Source organism: Microcaecilia unicolor, chromosome 14 (genome assembly GCF_901765095.1).
Source record: "Microcaecilia unicolor chromosome 14, aMicUni1.1, whole genome shotgun sequence".
NCBI lineage: Eukaryota > Metazoa > Chordata > Amphibia > Gymnophiona > Siphonopidae > Microcaecilia > Microcaecilia unicolor.
Window position 1 is genome coordinate 33,184,194 of NC_044044.1, and position 19,130 is coordinate 33,203,323.

General features: G+C 43.7%; 1 protein-coding gene across 1 annotated transcript; it reads left to right on the plus strand.

Moving 5' to 3' along the window:
* The first annotated feature begins 495 nt into the window (after positions 1 to 495).
* LOC115457440 (putative DBH-like monooxygenase protein 2) lies at positions 496 to 17,239 on the plus strand. The gene is made up of 14 exons (XM_030186855.1): positions 496 to 733; positions 914 to 1,146; positions 1,376 to 1,522; positions 2,995 to 3,150; positions 4,492 to 4,575; positions 4,935 to 5,102; positions 6,720 to 6,822; positions 9,451 to 9,617; positions 11,065 to 11,156; positions 12,020 to 12,116; positions 12,616 to 12,675; positions 13,241 to 13,374; positions 13,617 to 13,731; positions 16,759 to 17,239. The coding sequence occupies exons 1-14, from the start codon at positions 496 to 498 to the stop codon at positions 16,903 to 16,905; spliced, it is 1,941 nt and encodes a 646-aa protein (XP_030042715.1). The 3' UTR covers positions 16,906 to 17,239.
* Positions 17,240 to 19,130: the final 1,891 nt, after the last annotated feature.

The window sequence follows — 19,130 nt, forward strand, 5'->3', positions numbered from 1 at the left end:
CGAAATCGTCAGGGGTGTCTCATCCCTACAACATTAAGGCTGGAAACAGAGCAGCTGTAGAGCTGCCATACTCATACCTGCACAGTCTCTGATACTGTTCCTAGTCTGGCCATTGCAGCAATGGTTGTGAGGTCAGAGGCCACATACGTGGACTCCCACTGGAATCCTGTATCTTGAGATGGAAATTCAACCGCCAAGTGTTCAATTGCCTGCCCCCTAGCACTGCGAATGCCCCTTCTGCAGCATCCTGGAGTGCAAAGACTCGGGGACTTTCTAAGCGATTTTATTTATTTATTTATTGCATTGGTACCCCACATTTTCCCATCTATTTGCAGGCTCAATGTGGCTTACGTAGTACCGTCAAAGGCGTTTGCCCAGTCGGTGGATAACAAATACAAAGTTGTATAGAGATCGTATGATGTATAAGTGGAGGGTCGAAATGGATGATAGAATGGGCCAGCTAAATTCTCTGCATTTTGACTTCTGTGTGTAGGAATGTTGTGTCCTTCACGTAATCTGAATCTGCAAATGATGCTAGAAATTCAGCTTAATTCAAATCCTTCCAGAAAAGAAGTTGGAGGTCAAACCGCAACCAGGTTGAAGCAAGTTCTGATCACCTGGACATTTTCTGAAGCAGATATTCATCAACTAGAACCTAAGTTTGAGGCAAACCTGGCTGGAGAATGCTGGCTGTGTTATTTGTACCTCCAGGCTCCCCTGTACTCAGCGTCAGGTAATCCACATTTGGGGCAGGTCTTTAATGAAATCCAAGACCTTCTCCTTCCAGCTCATTGGCATTAGTATAAAAGCCATCCTGACCACCCTGTGCTTGCTGTTTGCTTGTCCTGAGACTGAGACAGTGTCATGCCGAGGTTGGCACTCCCTCTCCTTCTCCTGTGTCTCCTCTGGATAGCGAAAGCAGAGGAGACCCCAGTTCTCCACTTGCAATTTACCAGAGTCCTGGACCCTCTTCACGGGTCTGTCCGGCTACGCTGGGGTGTGGACCATGACAAGGAAATGATTGTCTTTGAGCTGCAAGTGAAGACAACAGGCTGGATTGGGTTTGGTTTAAGCCCCGATGGTGAATTGGAAGAGAGTGATATAGTGATTGGAGGAGTCCACCCTGACAAATCCATCTACTTCTCAGTGAGTGTGTGGGCTGCAGAGGGCTGGGATTGTAGGAATTCTCTGTGTGTCTTTGTTTATCCGTGTCTCTTTCTCTCCCCCCCCCCCCCCCTTTCCTTCCCTCTTTCCCTCTGTATCTGTTTCCTTCCATCTCTAACATCCTTTCTCTTTCTCTCCCTCTGACACTCTGTCTCTCTCTGATGTATTATCGCTCTCTTTTTCTCTCTCACATGTAAGCCTCTGCTTTCAGGATAGACACATGAAGGAAGACTGGCCCCCTGAGGAGGACGAGAAACAGAACTACAAGCTACTTTCACTTACGCAGAATGAGACCACCACTACCATGGTGTTTCACCGCGCATTACGGACATGTGACCCCGACGATCACGACATCACAGTAAGGAGAGGTCCAGCTCTGGCCACCAGGAGAAAACTTGAGGTCCAGTCTCCTGCGTGGAACACTACACTGCAAAGGCAGTGTGACTGTCACCCTCTCAGTGGCACAGCTTCTAAAAAATCCTAAACGATCTCGAACACACTGAACATGACAGCAGATAAAGGAAGTCTCAGCCTATTCTCCCTACCACAATTCTCCTTATCTCTAGCTTTACCTCTCACTTCTTGCCCATCCAGGGCTTTACCCCTCATTCCCCACCACCGAGGATCCTCTGTACCTGTCTCAGGCTTTACCCCTCACTCCCCCACCACTGAGGATCTTCTGTGCCTGTCTCAGGCTTTACCCCTCACTCCCCCACCACTGAGGATCCTCTGTGCCTATCCCAGGCTTTACCCCTCTCTCCCCCACCACTGAGGATCTTCTGTGCCTGTCTCAGGCTTTACCCCTCACTCCCCCACCACTGAGGATCCTCTGTGCCTATCCCAGGCTTTACCCCTCACTTCCCCACCACTGAGGATCCCTTGTGCCTGTCTCAGGCTTTACCCCTCACTCCCCCACCACTGAGGATCCTCTGTGCCTATCCCAGGCTTTACCCCTCTCTCCCCACCACTGAGGATCCCTTGTGCCTATCCCAGGCTTTACCCCTCACTCTCCCACCACTAATATTTTGATATTCTGGCTTCCATCATCACCCCTGAAAGGCTATTCCATGCATCCACCACCCTGTCTGGCAAGACATATTTTCTAATGTTATGGTGATGTAATGGAATGTATTAATATAATGTTTTTTGCCAAGCATTAAGTGGTTTACAAGATGCCCCGAAGCTTTTTACTGTGACTCTTTCCTCTGAAGGTGGTTTTCCTCTTGTCCATTTTTAAACCTGTGAGTCTCTGCAATCTCCCTGGCTCTATCTCATCTTATTTTGGAAGACAGATTGAGTTAATTGAGTTTTCCCCACCACATAGGTCCAGTTATAGTTTATTTAATTATTAGGATGTATTAACCATTTTATGAAGAGATTCAGTAATCTTGGAGATATGCAAATTAAATCCAAAGTGGTACAGTATCAGAACTATACATATTAAAACTAGGGCTGTATTTTGATTAAAATCCTAATAGTGATTAATCACGCGAGTAAAGTTTTTAAAACTGGCATTTGTGTAGCACAGGTGCCACCTTGTGGCCACTTCGTACATTCCCTGGATACTTTTTAGGAAAGGCTGAGTAGGGAGAGGACTGACCACCAATGTTTGAACCCTTCATGCTGAAGACATTGTCTTATGATAAGGAATGCCCATTGAAATGATGTGTTTACAAGATCATTGTTCTGCATAGCAGATGAGCTGGAAGGAACCTTGGGGGTTCATCTACTTCATTCCCAGGCTCCAGAATGTACCTAGTACATTCCCAACAGAGGAGGTTAATATGTTTGGGAGCAATGATTTTACTTGATCATTTTTGTTTCCAACAGAATGATACAATGCGTGTGATCTCCCTGTATGGCCTGGATGACTCACTGGAGTACGAAGAGGATCATAAATTTGTGAAGTCCATCTACCTGATGGAGATAATTCCCATGATAGACACACCAAGCACATACTTCACGTACGACATCAAGCTGAATAATGTAAGTGCAGGTTGAGGCTGAAATATGAGCTGCAAAAGCCCTGAAAACCCTGGTCTTAAACTAGACATACAAATTTTTTACACAGATACAAACTGAGCCTCAAACTCAAAGTTGAAGTCAGATGACTTTGAAGTGCACAGGGGCTTCTGGTTCGTGGTCGGGGTGCTCAGATTTTGCTGTGTGTTAGGTGCATGTGTCTTGTGCCCCATTCTGTCATCCTTTCACATTTTCAGATGAGGGTTTTAGGTGGCCCGAGGCTATCTACAATCTACTCTTTCCCAATTGCTTTGCACTGTTCACACCTATGAACAAGGAGGGATGAATCTGAGAGAAAACCCAACCCATTTCCAGATCTGAGAGAGCCCTGCTGTGTGAAGGCGGTAGAACTAGAGGACATGAACTGAGGTTTGGGTGGGGGGACGACAACTCAGGAATAATATCAGAAAGTACTTTTTCAAGGAGAGTGTGGTAGATACTGTTTTCATCTCCACCACTTCCCATGGGAGGGCATTCCACGTAACAGAATTCACTATCAATTATAATGTTCTATTACATATTGTGTTGTCATTGCAATACTTTGTATTGTTTTTGAATATTTTTACTGCTGAAATTGCCTATTGCTCACGTTTGATCTATTCCTACTGTACACCGCCTTGAGTGAATTCCTTCAAAAAGGCGGTAAATAAATCCAGATAAATAAATAATAAATACATAAAATAATACATGGGATAAACACAAAGGAATCTTGTATGGAAAGAAAATGGAACCAAACAAACTTTGCTTCCCAATTACTGGAGTTGACATCTAAGCACTGCTAAGCCAGTGCTGGGCAGACTTCTATGGTCTGTGCCATGATCGTGGCTGTACAGATTCAGCTTCAGCAGTTGGAGAACAGGGCCAGTGCTGGGCAGACGTGTAAGGTCTGTGCCCTGAAAACGGCAAGGACAAATCAAGATCAAGCATACATATGTAGTATCTTCATCATACCTTATGCTACGAATTTATCTTATATTTTTATGCTTTACTAAATCTTGAAATACCGCTCAACTTCAGCAGATCTAAGCGGATTACAATAAACAAGTGGGATATAATGTAAAAGAAGTCCATCAAATTTAAAAGGAAAGCCTAAAACACTCAGAAAGCGTGGGGCAGGCACGTGGGATCTCTTAGGGAGAGGAGGAGATAGTGGATGCTGAGGATGGGCAGACTGAATGGGCTATTTGACCCTTACCTGCCGCCATGTCTCTATGTTATTATGTTGTTGGCCAGACTGGTCGTCATCTATTATGTTACTATGTAAGCTGATACGATCTGAATATATTTTCCCTCTTTTTATCACAGTTCCCTATACCTGTGGCGGACACAACATATGCCTGTACTTTTATCCCCATGCCAACTGTTAGTGAAAAACACCACATCTTCCTGGTAAGCCCTCCCTCCTCGCTTGAACCCCAGCGAACATTGCACCACAGGTTTGGGCAAGGGGATGGAAAAATGAGTAGCAAGCTAAAATGTTCTGTCAGCTTGAATTGTGCAAGAAGCCAGCCTTTTAGTCCATGTGTCTGTTTCTGTAGGCAAAGGCTAGGTCAAGACCTTCAATGAATACTGCATTGGCAAATTTCACACTCCCGGGTTTATAACGATTTCCCCATTTTGAAATATTCACCTTCGTAACTGTTTTGCACTTAAGGACTTGGGTGGGAGTGAGCAGGGAGCACAGTAGGCTTTCGAACAATTCACTTCAGCAATCAGTTGCATCTTGTGTGCATGTGTGTGTCTTCCAGTATGACCCTCGGATTGATCCAAACAGCGCTGGTCTGGTCCATCACATCTTGGTTTATGCCTGTGCTAACAACACTAACGTTACCTCAGAGGTGGGCGAATGTTATGGTTCCGATCCAACCTTCTCTCAGTGCAGCCAAGTCATCTTCGGTTGGGCGGTTGGAGGATCGGTGAGTCTACATTTGGGAAATGCTTTTCTAGATGATGCCCTCCAAAGAGAGACAAATAGAAGTTACTCAAGAAGGTGATGGAATTGTTGTCACTGAAGGCCTGAAGAGTAGGTTAAACACAAAATTCCTCTTTAATTAATTTGTATCCCGCATTTCCCCAGCATGTTGGTTTCAATGTCCATACAAGCCATCCACCTGTATTCCTACTATCAGGAGTGGTTCAGAAACATCGACGTTTCAATTGCAAGGGGCAGGCAAGCTCTGTGGGACTCCCAGGGGACCTGCCTACCCCTTGTGATTGAAACCACAATATTGTTTTACCACTCCTGATGGTAGGAAAGTGGATGAAAGACTCCTGTGCACCTTAGAGGGAGTGTTGGTCAGATACACATCTGACTGGCTGGATTAGATCCTTTACTTTACTTTATTTCTTATGGATCACAACATACCCAAAAGAGTTCAATGCGATTTACACGATAAAAGAAGTTGGACATACCAGGAATTACAATAAAATGCAATTAAAATTAAAAAGGAAAACCTCTTCCTCAAGCTGTACACAAAACATATTTCTCAAAAAGTATGTTTTCAAGGCCTTATGAAACATCCTATAACAAGGAATAATAGTTATCTGAATTAGTATACCATTCTACCAGTTTGCTGACAGGTATAATAAAGTAACACCATGGAATGTCTTCAATCTAATTCCTCTTGGTGAGGAAAATGGTAAATTCAAGTAATTTCCCACTAACCTCCATTGCCTAGAGTTAGGGAATAAAATCTAACTATTCAAATACTCAGGCATTGTTCCATACAATACCTGGTAGACTAAAGTCTTCACTCCTAGTCCTTGAGGGCCTACTACCTCCGTTGAATGCAAATCTCTCTTGGGCATATTTATTAGGGATATACTGAAAACCCAACCCACTGGTGGCTCTCGAGGACTGAGAGAGAAGACCAAGATATTAAGTACAGGGGATCATGCCTAGAAGCAGAGGATAAATTAAATGACCCCATGAGATCTCATCCAGCCCTACATTTCTCTGATTTTAGATGACTTCCCAAGATCTCTTCTAGTCCCATCTTTCTATGACTTTAGATAGAGGTATTTATTTATGTGTTTGTCTGTCTGTCTGTCTGTTTACATTTAGCTCACATCTTTTCAGTAGATGGCCTCCTGAGGCCCTTCTAGCTATATTTTTCAATGAGTATATCTGATTTCTTGAGGCCCTTTCTGGTCCTATCTTGATGTCCTTTCCAACCCTCCACTCCCATCCCTTCTGATCCTAAAAGATCTCCAAAGGAGCTCTCTGAACATATTATGTGAACTACTATAACCTCTCAAAATTCCCGGAGAACCCTTATCCTCCCCCAATTTTATTTCCCTTCCCATCCAGGTCAACCATAAACAAAATAAATCTTGTAGTTGAAAGGCAAGAAGTATGACTCCCGCCAGAAACTGGCACAGCTAAGAAACACATATTCAAAGCTGATTCACAGGAGTGTTCTGGTAGAGGGGCATTATGGGGAGACTTAGATCATAGAGCAAAAGCAGGCAGTCACACTGATGTACAAATGCAAGCCTTCTGGTTATTTATATCACTGTTCTTCCTTCCTCAGGCCTTCCATCTCCCTAAGAATGTGGGGATCCCACTGGGCACTTCTCTGGATCCCTATTACATCAGACTGGAAATTCATTTCAGTAACTTTGATGCTAAAGAAGGTGCGGTCACATGAGAAAGGCAGGTGGGGCACCAGTGGTGCAAAAGAGGCAAAACCAACCTTCTGATGGGTGTCCATCATCTGCACTCCTACCGATCTCAAGGTTTCAATTGCACAGGGCAGGCGAGTTCTGTAGGACTTCTAGGGTACCTGCCCAGTGCAATTGAAGGTACAAGATTGCTGTACTATCCTCAATGGTGGCAGACTCCAGCACACCCTATAGAGAATGTTGCTTAGGAATTGTGAATGATCTAGGTGGAGAGAATATTGTCCCCAGAAGCCATTTTGAAGGTTAGATGTATACGGAGAAGCATAGAGCTCACATGCAGTTAAGGAACAGCAACAACCATTGAGCCTGCTGGCTTACTACAATTGACACTCCCTCAAATCCTTCTCATCCTTTTGTTCTACCTTTCATCTGATGTGTTAGCTTCTGGTTCCTGTTTCTGAAATAAAGTAAATTTCAGGAACCACGTGGCTGATGATTGATTAGAAGAATCTTCCAATCCTGAGTCGAGGCCACATGATATGAGGCTGGAGGATAAGGGTCACTAGAAGGCTGCAAGTCATCATGGTCAGATTTAGTTTGAGCCCCAAAACTAGCAGGAAATGCACATGCATAGACATAGTGGGTAGAAGGTGAACCCAGGACAAACTTGCCTGTCATTGGTGACCTACGAGCATTTGATAATCCTACCATTGAGGATATTACACTAGGGCCTAATGTGACAATACATGGTGTTGGAACAGTCTTGCAGTGGAAGTGACTGGTGGCAAAAATGGTATCAGAAATTAAGGAAACTAGAGACAAGCATAGAGGATCCTCTGCGGTGGTGGAGCTTAGAGCAGGCACAGAAAATCCTCAGTGGTGAGGGAAAAAGGGGGTAAAGCCTGGGATAAGTCCAGACAATCCACAGCAATGGAATAGTGAGGCGTCAATGAGGACCAATGAGCAGAGATTATATCTCATAGATTAACACCACTGGGTGCTCTGATGGATGTCTCCAGAGGCTGCTGGGGAGAGTTGTGCAGAGAAGGCAGAGTTAGCATATTATGGGACTGATCTGACTAACCTCTGTGAACATATGGATTAATAATATGATGAGAAGCCAGGAGTGAGTTGCAGGCACACTGCCATGGACGTGTTCAGAAATAGAAGTGTGAACAGAGCAAACCCTCATTCACATAAATAGCAACCTTTCTGTGGTATGGCATCCGAAACTGTGCTGGGAAAGTGGCATTATTAATTACCTTGCAGGCCCCGACAGGGAAAAGACAAAACAGTAGAGTTTATGAAACGTGAGCTGTTAAAGTGATATACTGGGATGGCTAGAGGTGCCATCCATTCTAGCAGCTTGGAGAACAGAGCAGCAGCTCTGAATGACTCTCTTTAGCGCTTGTTCTCTTTCCTTCAGCTCTGGATTTAAATTATGGATGCCCATAGCGCCCAGAAATCATTAGAGGGACGTGCAGTTGTTCTCTTCCACTCCTTGATGGTTCCTACCTAGATCATCCCCTCTGCTGGGTGTTTCCCTCACCTTCAGCCATTTATTCTGGGTAGCAGCAGTAAGTCTTATAATAAAATTAGGCCTGGGGCCTGTGAGCCCTGGACCACTGACTGGCCTGGCAGAGCCTGGGTCCCTTGTTGTCATGGAAACAGAGGGCAGGAGTAAGAGGTTTCGTAGGGCCAGTGAGCAGACCAGGGCTCACAAGTCCCAGGCTGAAATTTGTTACCGCAGTTGCTAGTGCAGGCCTGGATAACGGTGGCGACTCTCAGGTGCCTATCAAAATTTGGTGCTGGAGGTAGTTACTGCCTGTGCCTAAATATGGGCCTTTCCCCCCCCCCCCCCCCCCCCCTCAGTTTCTTGCTCTGTCTCTCTTTACAAAATAGGGACACTTGAGCTGAGAAAACAAGGTTTAAAACTGTCGTGTGATGCTTGCTTAAGGGGTATGTTGTCCAATCATCGGATATTTGCAGCCTTAACCCACTACTTGCGTACTGGACAGTTCCTCACCATCTTTACACGTAACCTGGGTTACTTTAATCTAAATTTCATGCTTCTTTAAAAACTCACCTTCATTTGCTGATATTCTGCAGGAGGGGTCGCTGTAGTAGAAGCTGAGGGACTGCAGTGAGAATGCTGAATGCGTCACGCTGTTTGCTTTATTTGGGGGGGGGGATGTTTGTCACTTTCCTTTTAATTTTGTTGTAAACTGCTTTGACTTGTTTTTGCAAATTAAGCGGTATATCAAGATTTTAATAAGCGATACATGATCAAGGTAAATGTAAGGATTATTTTACCACCTCAGACTGCATTCTGGGGTTTTCTTGCTTCAGGTAATATTTCAGGGTCATATCTAATATCAAAGTCTCTTATTTTCATGTGAAGGAGCTTTAGTCTGGAACTCGTTACCAGTGGATGTTAAATTAGAAATCAAGTATGGAAAATTTAGGAACATGTTAAAAATGCATCTGTTTCCTCAATATTTACTGGAGTAAGGTCAGAGTAATTTCATTTTGAACTTGGCTGTATTTTTGTGCTCCGCATTGATCTGCCTGAGTGGAATCCTGCAGAATATAAGGGTAATTTCAATCGATCAATATCTAAGCCCTGTTCCATTGTTTCAGGAATACATGATAATTCTGGAATTACAATATTCTACACGCCACAGTTACGGGAACATGATGCGGGTATTCTTCAGGTGGGGGTCTTCACCTTCCCTATGCACTTCATCCCACCTGGAGCTGAGAATTTTAAATCATACGGGTTGTGCAAGACGGAAAAATTCCATGAGGTAACAGTTACATCAATGTGTTATCATTTCTCACGGTGTCTGTGCTATAGAATAGAAGAGTGGATTATTTTATCACAGACATTGATCTTTTCATGGGAAACTCCTAAAGAAATTTTAAAAAGCCATGGAACAGGTTAAAAGACAGAAAACAGAGACTAGGGTTAAATGGACATTTCTCTCAATGGAAGAAGGTGAACACTGGAGTGACACAGAGATCTACACTGGGACCAGTGCTTTAAACATATTTATAAATAATCTGGAAATGGAAAAAATGAGTAAAGTGATCAGATTTGCAGATGACACAAAACTGTTCAAAGTTGTTAAATCACATGTGGACTGTGAGAAATTGCAGGCGGACCTTAGGAAACTGGAAGACTGGGCATCCAAATGGTAGATGACATTTAACATGGACAAATGCAAAGTGATGCACATAGGGAAGAAAAAAAACCAAATTAGTTACACGAAGCAAGGGTTCATATTAGGAGTCACCATCGAGGAAAAGGATTTAGGTGTCATCATGGACAATACTTAGAAATGTGTTGCTTAGCATGCAGTGGTGACTAAAATGTTATTAGGAAAGGTGTAGAGGACAAAACAAATAGAATTATAGTGTCTCTGTATTGTTCCATGGTGAGACCTTATCTTGAGTATTATATGCAACTCTGGTCACCACATCTCACATCAGATACAGCAGACTTAGAAAAGGTACTGAAAAAGGCAACCAAAATGATTAAGGGGATGGAACCATAGGAGCTAACTTTTCAAAATGATTGGGGGTGTTGACCCAGTGGAAATGACCCTTTCTCTCTAGACACAGTCAAGGACTTTGTCCAATATAGGGGGTGTTCAAACACCCACAGAGCTGACGCCTATAGATGGAATGACTCTGATATGAGGAAAGTCTAGGGAGGCTGAGGCTCTTCAGCTGAGGGGGGCTATGATAGAGGTCTACAAAACTTTGAGTGGGTAACTATGAAATGGCTGTTTACTCTTTCAAAAAGTACAAAGACTAGGAGACACTCCATGAAGTTACATAGCAGCAGATTTAAAATAAATAGAAGAAAATGTTTTTCACTCAAAGCTTAGTTAAATTCTGGAACTTGTTGCCGAAGGATGCACTAAAAACAGTTAATGCAGCTGGGTTTAAAAAAGGTTTGGACAAAATGTCCTATAAGCTATTAAGGTAGAGTGGGGAAAGCCTCTCATCCCTGGGGTACCTGGCTTAGAAGCTTTCTAATTTTGGGGATCCTGCCAGGTGCTTATGACCTGGACACTGAGCTAGATGGCCCTTTGCTCTGACCCAGTATAGCAATACTTATGTTCCTATGCTTCTTTGTGTGTCTGTGCTGCAAAATTGAATAGTGGATTCATATAACTGCCCTCTTTATCAATGGAAGTTGTTTCTCGGTGGTGATACTACTTCTTCTGCTGTCTCTTCCTGCCCCAGGTGAATGGGTGGCCAGTGGAGAATATGAAAGTTCTGGCTTATCTACTACACTCCCATCTCACCGCTCGAGGGATTAAAGTCATTCATTACCGGTGAGTCAGCCACATTCGCTTGCTGTTTATATTATCCATTCCTCACTGAGGGTCCTCCTAACTCTAATCCCTTTCCCTAAACCTAAATGTTAACCTTTAACCCTAACCTCTAATTCCTATCCCCAGTACCTAAACCTATCCAAACCTTAAACCCAGCTCTACCCATAATCCATAAACTAAATCCTAACCCCTAGCCCTAACTTCTAATACCTAACATTCAAGCCCCATCCTTAGCTCAATTCTGTGACCCTACTCCAAACTATCCCCTAATCCAAAGCCCTAACCCCTATTCCCATTACCCTAAACTTTCACTCAGACCTTTGACTTTAACCTCCAGCCCTAACTGGAACCTAGTATCCCGATACTCCCTACCTCCATACTGTCTCATTTGTTTATTTGAGGGCACTTGATATGTCATCTAAACACACAAGGTGTCTCGAGGCTGTTTACAATAAAAAAATATATAAAATGTGGTGAATGATATCAAAGGTAATGTTAGAGTAGGGTTAAGTAGAGGAGACAAGACCAGCAGGCCATCCAAAGGGCCGGGTGGGTTGGCCAAAGGAGCTCTGAAACAGTCAGGTTTTAAGATGGGTTTTGATTGCTTAAGGGACAGTACAGTGTAAACTGAGAGAGAATTCCAAGGTAGCCAAAAGGAGTAGCACCAAACCTGAGAAGGAAGGCCTGTGATAAATGTAGAGAACAGAGTGGTGATTAAAGAAGAAAAATAAGCTGGTGCGGTGGGTAAGTGACAAATGTTGTATTTGTCCCTAGCGAAGACTGGTAACCAAAGTTCTTAGATCGACAGAGGGGTGGCATGCGTGTGTTCTCTCTTTTTTGACTTGTCCTTGGAAATGCTACAGGAACGGAACTCAGATCGGGATCCTGGGTCAGGACGACAAGTACGACTTCCGCTTGCAAGAATCAAGGCACCACCGCTACACCATCGACTTCAATGTGGTATGTGCCCTATCCAGCAGAAGCAAGACCAAGATGGCCGCCCAGATCAGAGTAGAGGAGTTGTCGTGTAGGTTGGAACCAGTGATGTGAGAGGCAAAAATTCCTTAGGATTGGGGTGCAGGAGTTAGAGTTCACATTTTATCCCATTTGCGTTCTAGCTTCTCTCTTAACTTCCCACCATTACACATCAGGCACAGGCCTTGTTACTGCACAGTAAGGGTATAAACAAGTAAGAGATGCAGTTGAAGTGTGGGCAACTTTCCCTAATGCCTTAACAGTCTATTTATACCTAATTAGCAATTGATTCTTAGCTCCTTAGCTGATCTTTTAGAATTTCAGGGTAATTTTCACCTGAATCTTGCTGAGGTTTGCCTCTCTCCTCAGCAACAGAACGCCAATGAAAGGAGACAGTTTGCTAGTTCTGTGTTGGGGAGCTAAGAAAGATTTCACATAGGCTGCAGGTCCCCTGTGACACCTGATGTGTTTTCTCCCCCTGCAGGGAGATGAGGTCCTGGTGGAATGCACTGCCAGTACGATGGATCGGGACTCCGTCACCTTTGTGAGTCTTCCATTGCAGAAATTGCATGATACAGAACAACCCTTGGTGCCCACTCAGAGCAGCTCACTATGTAACCTCGGTAGGAGGGCAAGTTTGGCAGAAACTGGAGACGGAGCCCCAAAGCCCACCTTTAGGCTATGCTTCTTTCAATTTGAAGCAGATGGGCCCTTTGTGGGATACAGGCCAAGAGCAATTGCTCTGGTAGTCGCCCCACAACGCCAACCCTGATAGGGGGAAGAAAAGAAAGAAAACAATTACACGAAAGGGTTAAAGTTTATTGGCTGAAGAATGAGCCATTTCTGCCCCCTGTTTCCTCCCTCCCATACCCCCCTCCCCCATTCCACGTAAACAGCTGGCCACCAGGAAACCCTTTGTAGATAATTCAGGTATAAAAAGCATCTGCTAGAGACAGTCATTGCTGGACCATGACATGCACGTCAATTTAATTAAAATGCAAGCAGCAGGGAAGGCCTGCCACCCCTGAATGACTAAAAAAAATAAAATGCCTTTTTCCACATCTGATTCTTTGCTCACAAGATGACAGGTGTCCGACTTCTTTCTCCAGGGAGGACCCAGCACGCTGAATGAGATGTGCCTGGCCTTCCTCTTTTTCTACCCTAGGAACAATATCTCCACCTGCTGGAGTTACACAGACCTGCCATACGTCACAGACATCCTTGGACAGGAGCACACCACCGAGTGAGTCATGGGGAAAGGGCAACATGACCCCTGGAGGAAAGATTGGCTTAATTCTGGTTTTACACTCAACTGCATGAAAGAATGATGTTTTATTGGGGGGGGGGGGGGGGGGGGGGATGGGGGAATAAGGAATTCAGTGAGGTATAACACAAAGAAACAGACTACACTGGCCAAGAGATGTGTCTAGGTAAAATCTTTGAATGAGAAATACTGACCCTCTTTGGTTTTCCCCCTCTTCGCAGCATCATGGAGGCTGTGATGAACCTGAATTATGTGGAATGGGATAATGAAACAATCCCTCTGGCAGAGAAGGCTTCGAAGGAGGCGGTGCAGACGGTTATTGTCCAGAACAGAAAGGTAAATGAGGGCAGAGGGAGAGAGACTGCTGTGTGTTTGGAGTAGAGACAACATCTGAGGCATAGGACTTACCCCGTCCCCTTCCATCTCCACTCAACTCTGAACCTCTACCGATACATGTGAAGCCTCTAGTACAATGGAATCCTTTTAGAAGGCCCCTGCTTTTCATGAAGGAGCTGGGGAAGGTAACATGTTAGCATGGCCACCTGATGTGAGGGCTCCCCACCTCCCGTTTCACATCTAGACAACTAGATCATGCCGTTCAACTTTGCTGCCTTGACTCTTGTATCTCAAGTCAACAGAGATCCACTCCAATTTAGCTTCTGCCTTATACATTACATAGAGAAAGCTCTTCTTAAAGTCACCAGCAACTTCTTTGTGTCCACGGCTAGGGGCCTTTATTCTGTCCTCATCTTTCTTGATCTATTTGCTGTTTTTAACGCCATCAAACATCGTCTATTCCTTGACACGCTGTTATCAAGTGGATCACTCTGTTCTATCTTACTACTCCCATTCCACTTTTAGTATATCTTTTGATGGATCCTTCTCTGCCACCATTATCAGTTGGGATGCCCCAAGGTTCTGATCTGGGTCCTCTTCTCTATTTACACTTGATCCCTTGGTGCTCTGATCTCTCCTCCTATGGCTTTCCTTACCATCTTTATACTGGTAAGGTGATTCCAGATCTCTGCACTAAAATTTCACCCGAAGTTCAGCACTGCTGCGTGGACAAAATTAGGATGGCCCAGACTAAATTCCTCATCTTCCCCTCTCCCCCCCCCCCCCCCCCCCACTTCTACCACTGTGGACAATACTGTTATCCTCCCAGTCCCCTTAGCTTGGAATCTTGTCTCCTTTACATGCATCAGCAACACTGCTAAATGTGGGTTTCTTTCATTGTAAGGCCACCAAAATTTGTACTTTTCTTCCTGAACACAGCACTGAAACTCGCATGTGCATCTATCAACTTCTGCTTAGACTAGTGCAATCAGCTCTTTACAAGTCTCTCAGTGAACCATCTCTCTTCCCTTCAGTCTATTCAAAATTCAGAGGCATGACTTGTCTTCTACCATGTAACCAATCTTCTGACTGTCTACAAACAGTTCCACTCTGCAGCTCCTCCCTTAGCCTACACCCCCTCTGGGTAATGCCAGCTTCCCTTATCTGTATTCTTCTCCTCTTCCACTATCAACTTTCCACTGTGGTGCATTGTGCTCCCTGCCTTATCTTATCTAAAAAAAACCACTTTTCTTGGGATTGCTTTACATTTTTCCCCTTGCTCACACTGATCATAGGTTTCCTGTTTTTATAATAAATAAGGCAACTGAAACCTCATGTTTGTCTTTCTGTGTTTTGATGAGATTGTGAGCTCCCCAAGCAGGGACTGTCTCTTGTGTATACCTGTACAGTGCCATGTAGGCCTGGTAACAATACCTGGAATACAATACCTAAAGTGATAAAGTACAAGAAAAATTACATAATGTTCCAAAAACAACTGAAAGCCCACTGTCCACCGAACCAACACAGACAACATGTTTCAACAATAACACCATAATGCTTGACCACAGATAGAAAACGAACATATCCTAATTGTAACAAGTCAAACCTAAATAAACTGTAAGCCACAATGAACCGACAACTAGCTTGGAAAATGTGGGGTAGAAATTCATAAATAAATAAAAATAATATATTACTAGTTTTGATTTCCTCTAGGAAAAGCAGAGACCACAAGATGCAGCATGAAATGGGGGGGGGGGGGGGGGGGGGGGGGGGAGGCAGGGGCAGCAGAGTCCAACTATCCTGTCCTGGCTGGTACAGAATCATTCATTTACCCTATATTCGGGGTCTGAACCTTCTGTCGACCGTACTCAGTTCTAGACTAAAAGGCTCTCCTCTGGTTAAAGTGGTAAAGAGTTCCCTTCCTGCTCTAACATGTCCATTCGTTTCCTTCTCCTTTCTGGCTAATTTTGCATTTCGGAAGGAGGAGTGATGCTGGAGTATGGATAAACAGTCACCTCAGGAAAGGCTGTGAATCTGGATTGATCTGGCCCCATTTTGAGTCCACTTGCCTTGTTTCTGATGTGAAATATGCACAGACCCACTCTATTATCTATAACATCCTTAGTGACTCTGTAGGAAGGAGGAAGGAAGACAAATCAAGGTCCGATTAGAGCCATTCTTCTGCGTGCATTTTGTGTCAAATATTTGAGAATCTGTATTTGGACCCAGTGCCAGAGTAGGATCTTTTCCCAGGCCATTATAGCAGAGCCTGGCTGTATAAGATAGGCATTAAACTTAACGGTGCACACACCGGGAGCATACACAAAAAGATCACAGGGTACAAAATTCTGAGTGGTGTAGAACGGGTAAACGTAAACTGATTTTTTTACTCTTTCAAAAAGCACAAAGACTAGGGGGCACTCAATGAAATTACATGGTAATAGTTTTAAAACGAACAGAAGGACATATTTTTCACTCAACGAATAAGCTCTGGAACTCATTGCCAGAGGATGCGGTATCAGTGGTTAGTCTATCTGGGTTTATTTATATTTGTTGTCCCACTCATCGGACATGCCTTCTAGGTGGCTTACAGACTAAATAATCTAGAAAGAGAGGCACATGAAAACATAGTACAAAACAGTGAGGGATAGGGGGCTGAATCATAATAAATGATAGGAAAATGGAGGAGGGGAGGGAGGAGGACCACACAAAAGGATGCACAAAAGTTTGGACATGTTCCTAGAGGAAAAGCCAATAGACATGGGGAAGCCATTGCTTGTCCCAGTAGAATGGAATGTTGCTACTCTTCAGGATTCGGTCAAGTACTTGTGACCTGAATTGGCCACTGTTAGCTCCTTTCTTGGTATTTGGCTGTATATCAAGTTCTTAATAAATATAAACCAATGGTCCATGTAGCCCAATCCTGCTTCTAAGTGGTACGGCGATTCTTATGTATGGTTTTTGTCATGTGTTGTGCACACAACAGGAAACCTTTAAAGTAATCAGGTTTTGTTCTCTTGCTTTTAGGGGACAAGATCTTCACAACCTGGGATGATCCCCGAAATCAACCCTCCCGTGCCCCACCCTTGTGATGATACATCCTTTGTCGTCAGTGATGGTCCATCCTCTGTGGAAACTGATGTGAGCAGCCCTGTGGATACCAACGATTGCTGATTGCTGCTGGGCTTTACCCAGTTCCCTTCCTGGCTCTCTGTGCTCTACTGAGGTTTAAGTTGCCCAAGAACTCAGCTGCAGCTCAAGGAGAACACTGCAAACTTCATAAGTTTTGAAACCTTTCATTGACCCAACCAGTGAGTTATTAGAAGGTGTGCTATGTGAATCTTCAGAACTTGACCTTGATAAAGTCATATGCTGAGAAGATACCTGGGTTTCATCTGGAAAGCTCACACAGCATCTCTGGATAATTCTCCTTTTGGGACAGAACCACTCCTCTGTTGTACTCTGCGATGTACATTTGCTCTTTTTCTGTATACTACTTCCCTTTCTATTCCAAGTCCTCTCAGCAAATCCATTGTTATTTCTTCACTCTGCTGATCTCATTGAACTAACCATTAAATTAAAGCATTGAACTATCTGCTTTATCTCCTTGTTTGAAAGATGGGGATTTTACTTATTGTCAACAATGTCCTTTGGGTGGAAGGAAGAGAGGAGAATGGTGGCATCCTTAATGATCATTGGTGGGAACATGTCTGTTTCGATCGTAAGTTTCCAGGTCTCAGATCTTTTCACCTGAGCGTCTCCTGCTTGGCGTCTACCTTCACCTTTCAAGGCTCCTTCTTTCATGGTTCTCTACGTGTCCCACCTCTGCCATTACAATTCTTTTTCAACTACAACCTACCCTTCCTTTGTCCAGCCTAAGGGGTCAGTGCCCAAGATGGTGTCCTATAAAGTCCTGTTTTGGATTGAGATCCTCAGATCTCTAGGTTCATTGCAAAGACTGAATACACACTGAGATTTTTAAGCAACAAAGACTGGCTGATATTTCTAGGCCATGACTGAAACCTGCAAATCTCACTTTGCACCAATATATATTAAAAATAAGTATCTCTTATCAGAAGGAAAAGGCTTCAGTGGCCAAAATTATCTTCAAAAAGAAGAAATGCTTAGCCTCACAAAAAGCTCACCATCATGGGTCTAAAAAAACCTCCTTTAATCATTATATACAGGCCACCCGATTGCTTTTCTTAATATAACCCACATTTGCTTTATTCATCTACATCGTGTGTGTCAAAATTCTTCTTCTTACATTTTTAAACTTATAATGTCTAGCAAAGTAGTTCAGCAAGCACAAAAAAGTAGAGGTGGACCAAAGACTTCCAGGAGCCGGTTGTGGGTATAAAAGTATTTATTAACCAAAGCACCTCATACAGTTCCAGATTTAGGCGTAAGCTAAACAAGCTATACAGCGTTGGGCCTCACAAAACCTCAGAATTTTTTTTGGCTTTTTATGTGTAGAGCCGACATCCACAGTTGAAACAACTAAATTCACTTTAAATACCTTGTTATTAAATAATTAAAAGGCATATGTATGTTCTCAATTTTTTCATGGCGACCTAAGGGCCTGTTTTGGTTTGCACCTTTGTGAGACCTTCTGGTGTAACGTTTTAAAAAGGGGCCTCCAAACTTTATATAGCTTAGGGCCTCACCAAGTCTAAATCCGGCACTGCAAAATAGGTCCCGACACAGGACCGTGTTTCGGCAGGGCAACCGCCTGCTTCAGGTATCATGTACACTATAACATAAACAAATAAATAATTAGGTAAATAAAACAATATGTGCATGCATGATTGCAATAAATGTTGCAAAATAAAACGTAATGTGAAGGCGAGAGACACAGTATCTACTCTGTGCCCCTTGGTCTACATAGAAAAAGAAGAGATTACAAATCATGGGTCCTATTTACTAAGGCACGTTAGCATTTTCAACACTCCTAATTAGCGCGTGCACTAACTGTATAGGAGCCTACAGGGATATTGTAGGCACATACACGGTTAACGCGCATTAAAGACGCCAATGCACCTATAACGCAGCTTAGTAAACAGCGCCCCATATCTCTATCAAAGCAAAGAAGTTCTCAATGATCTTATGACCCAACCAAGTGTTTGAGTAAAATAAATCCAAGGAACATAGGAGACAACCATGCAAACTGATTGGGGGGTAGAAAAAACAAATTACCCCTCCCTGGATGCAGTAAAGAAGTGTGCTCAAACACCCAATTTACACAGAGTTGGCACCTATGCCCAGGGACACTCATTCTCCATCCTCAGTGTGGAAAGAAGGTGTCTGGTGACTCCGAGGATGAGGTTCAGGAGGCTTGGCCTCCTAAAATTTTGGTTCAGCTGGACCCCCACTCTTTAACCACTTCATTATTTCAGAAA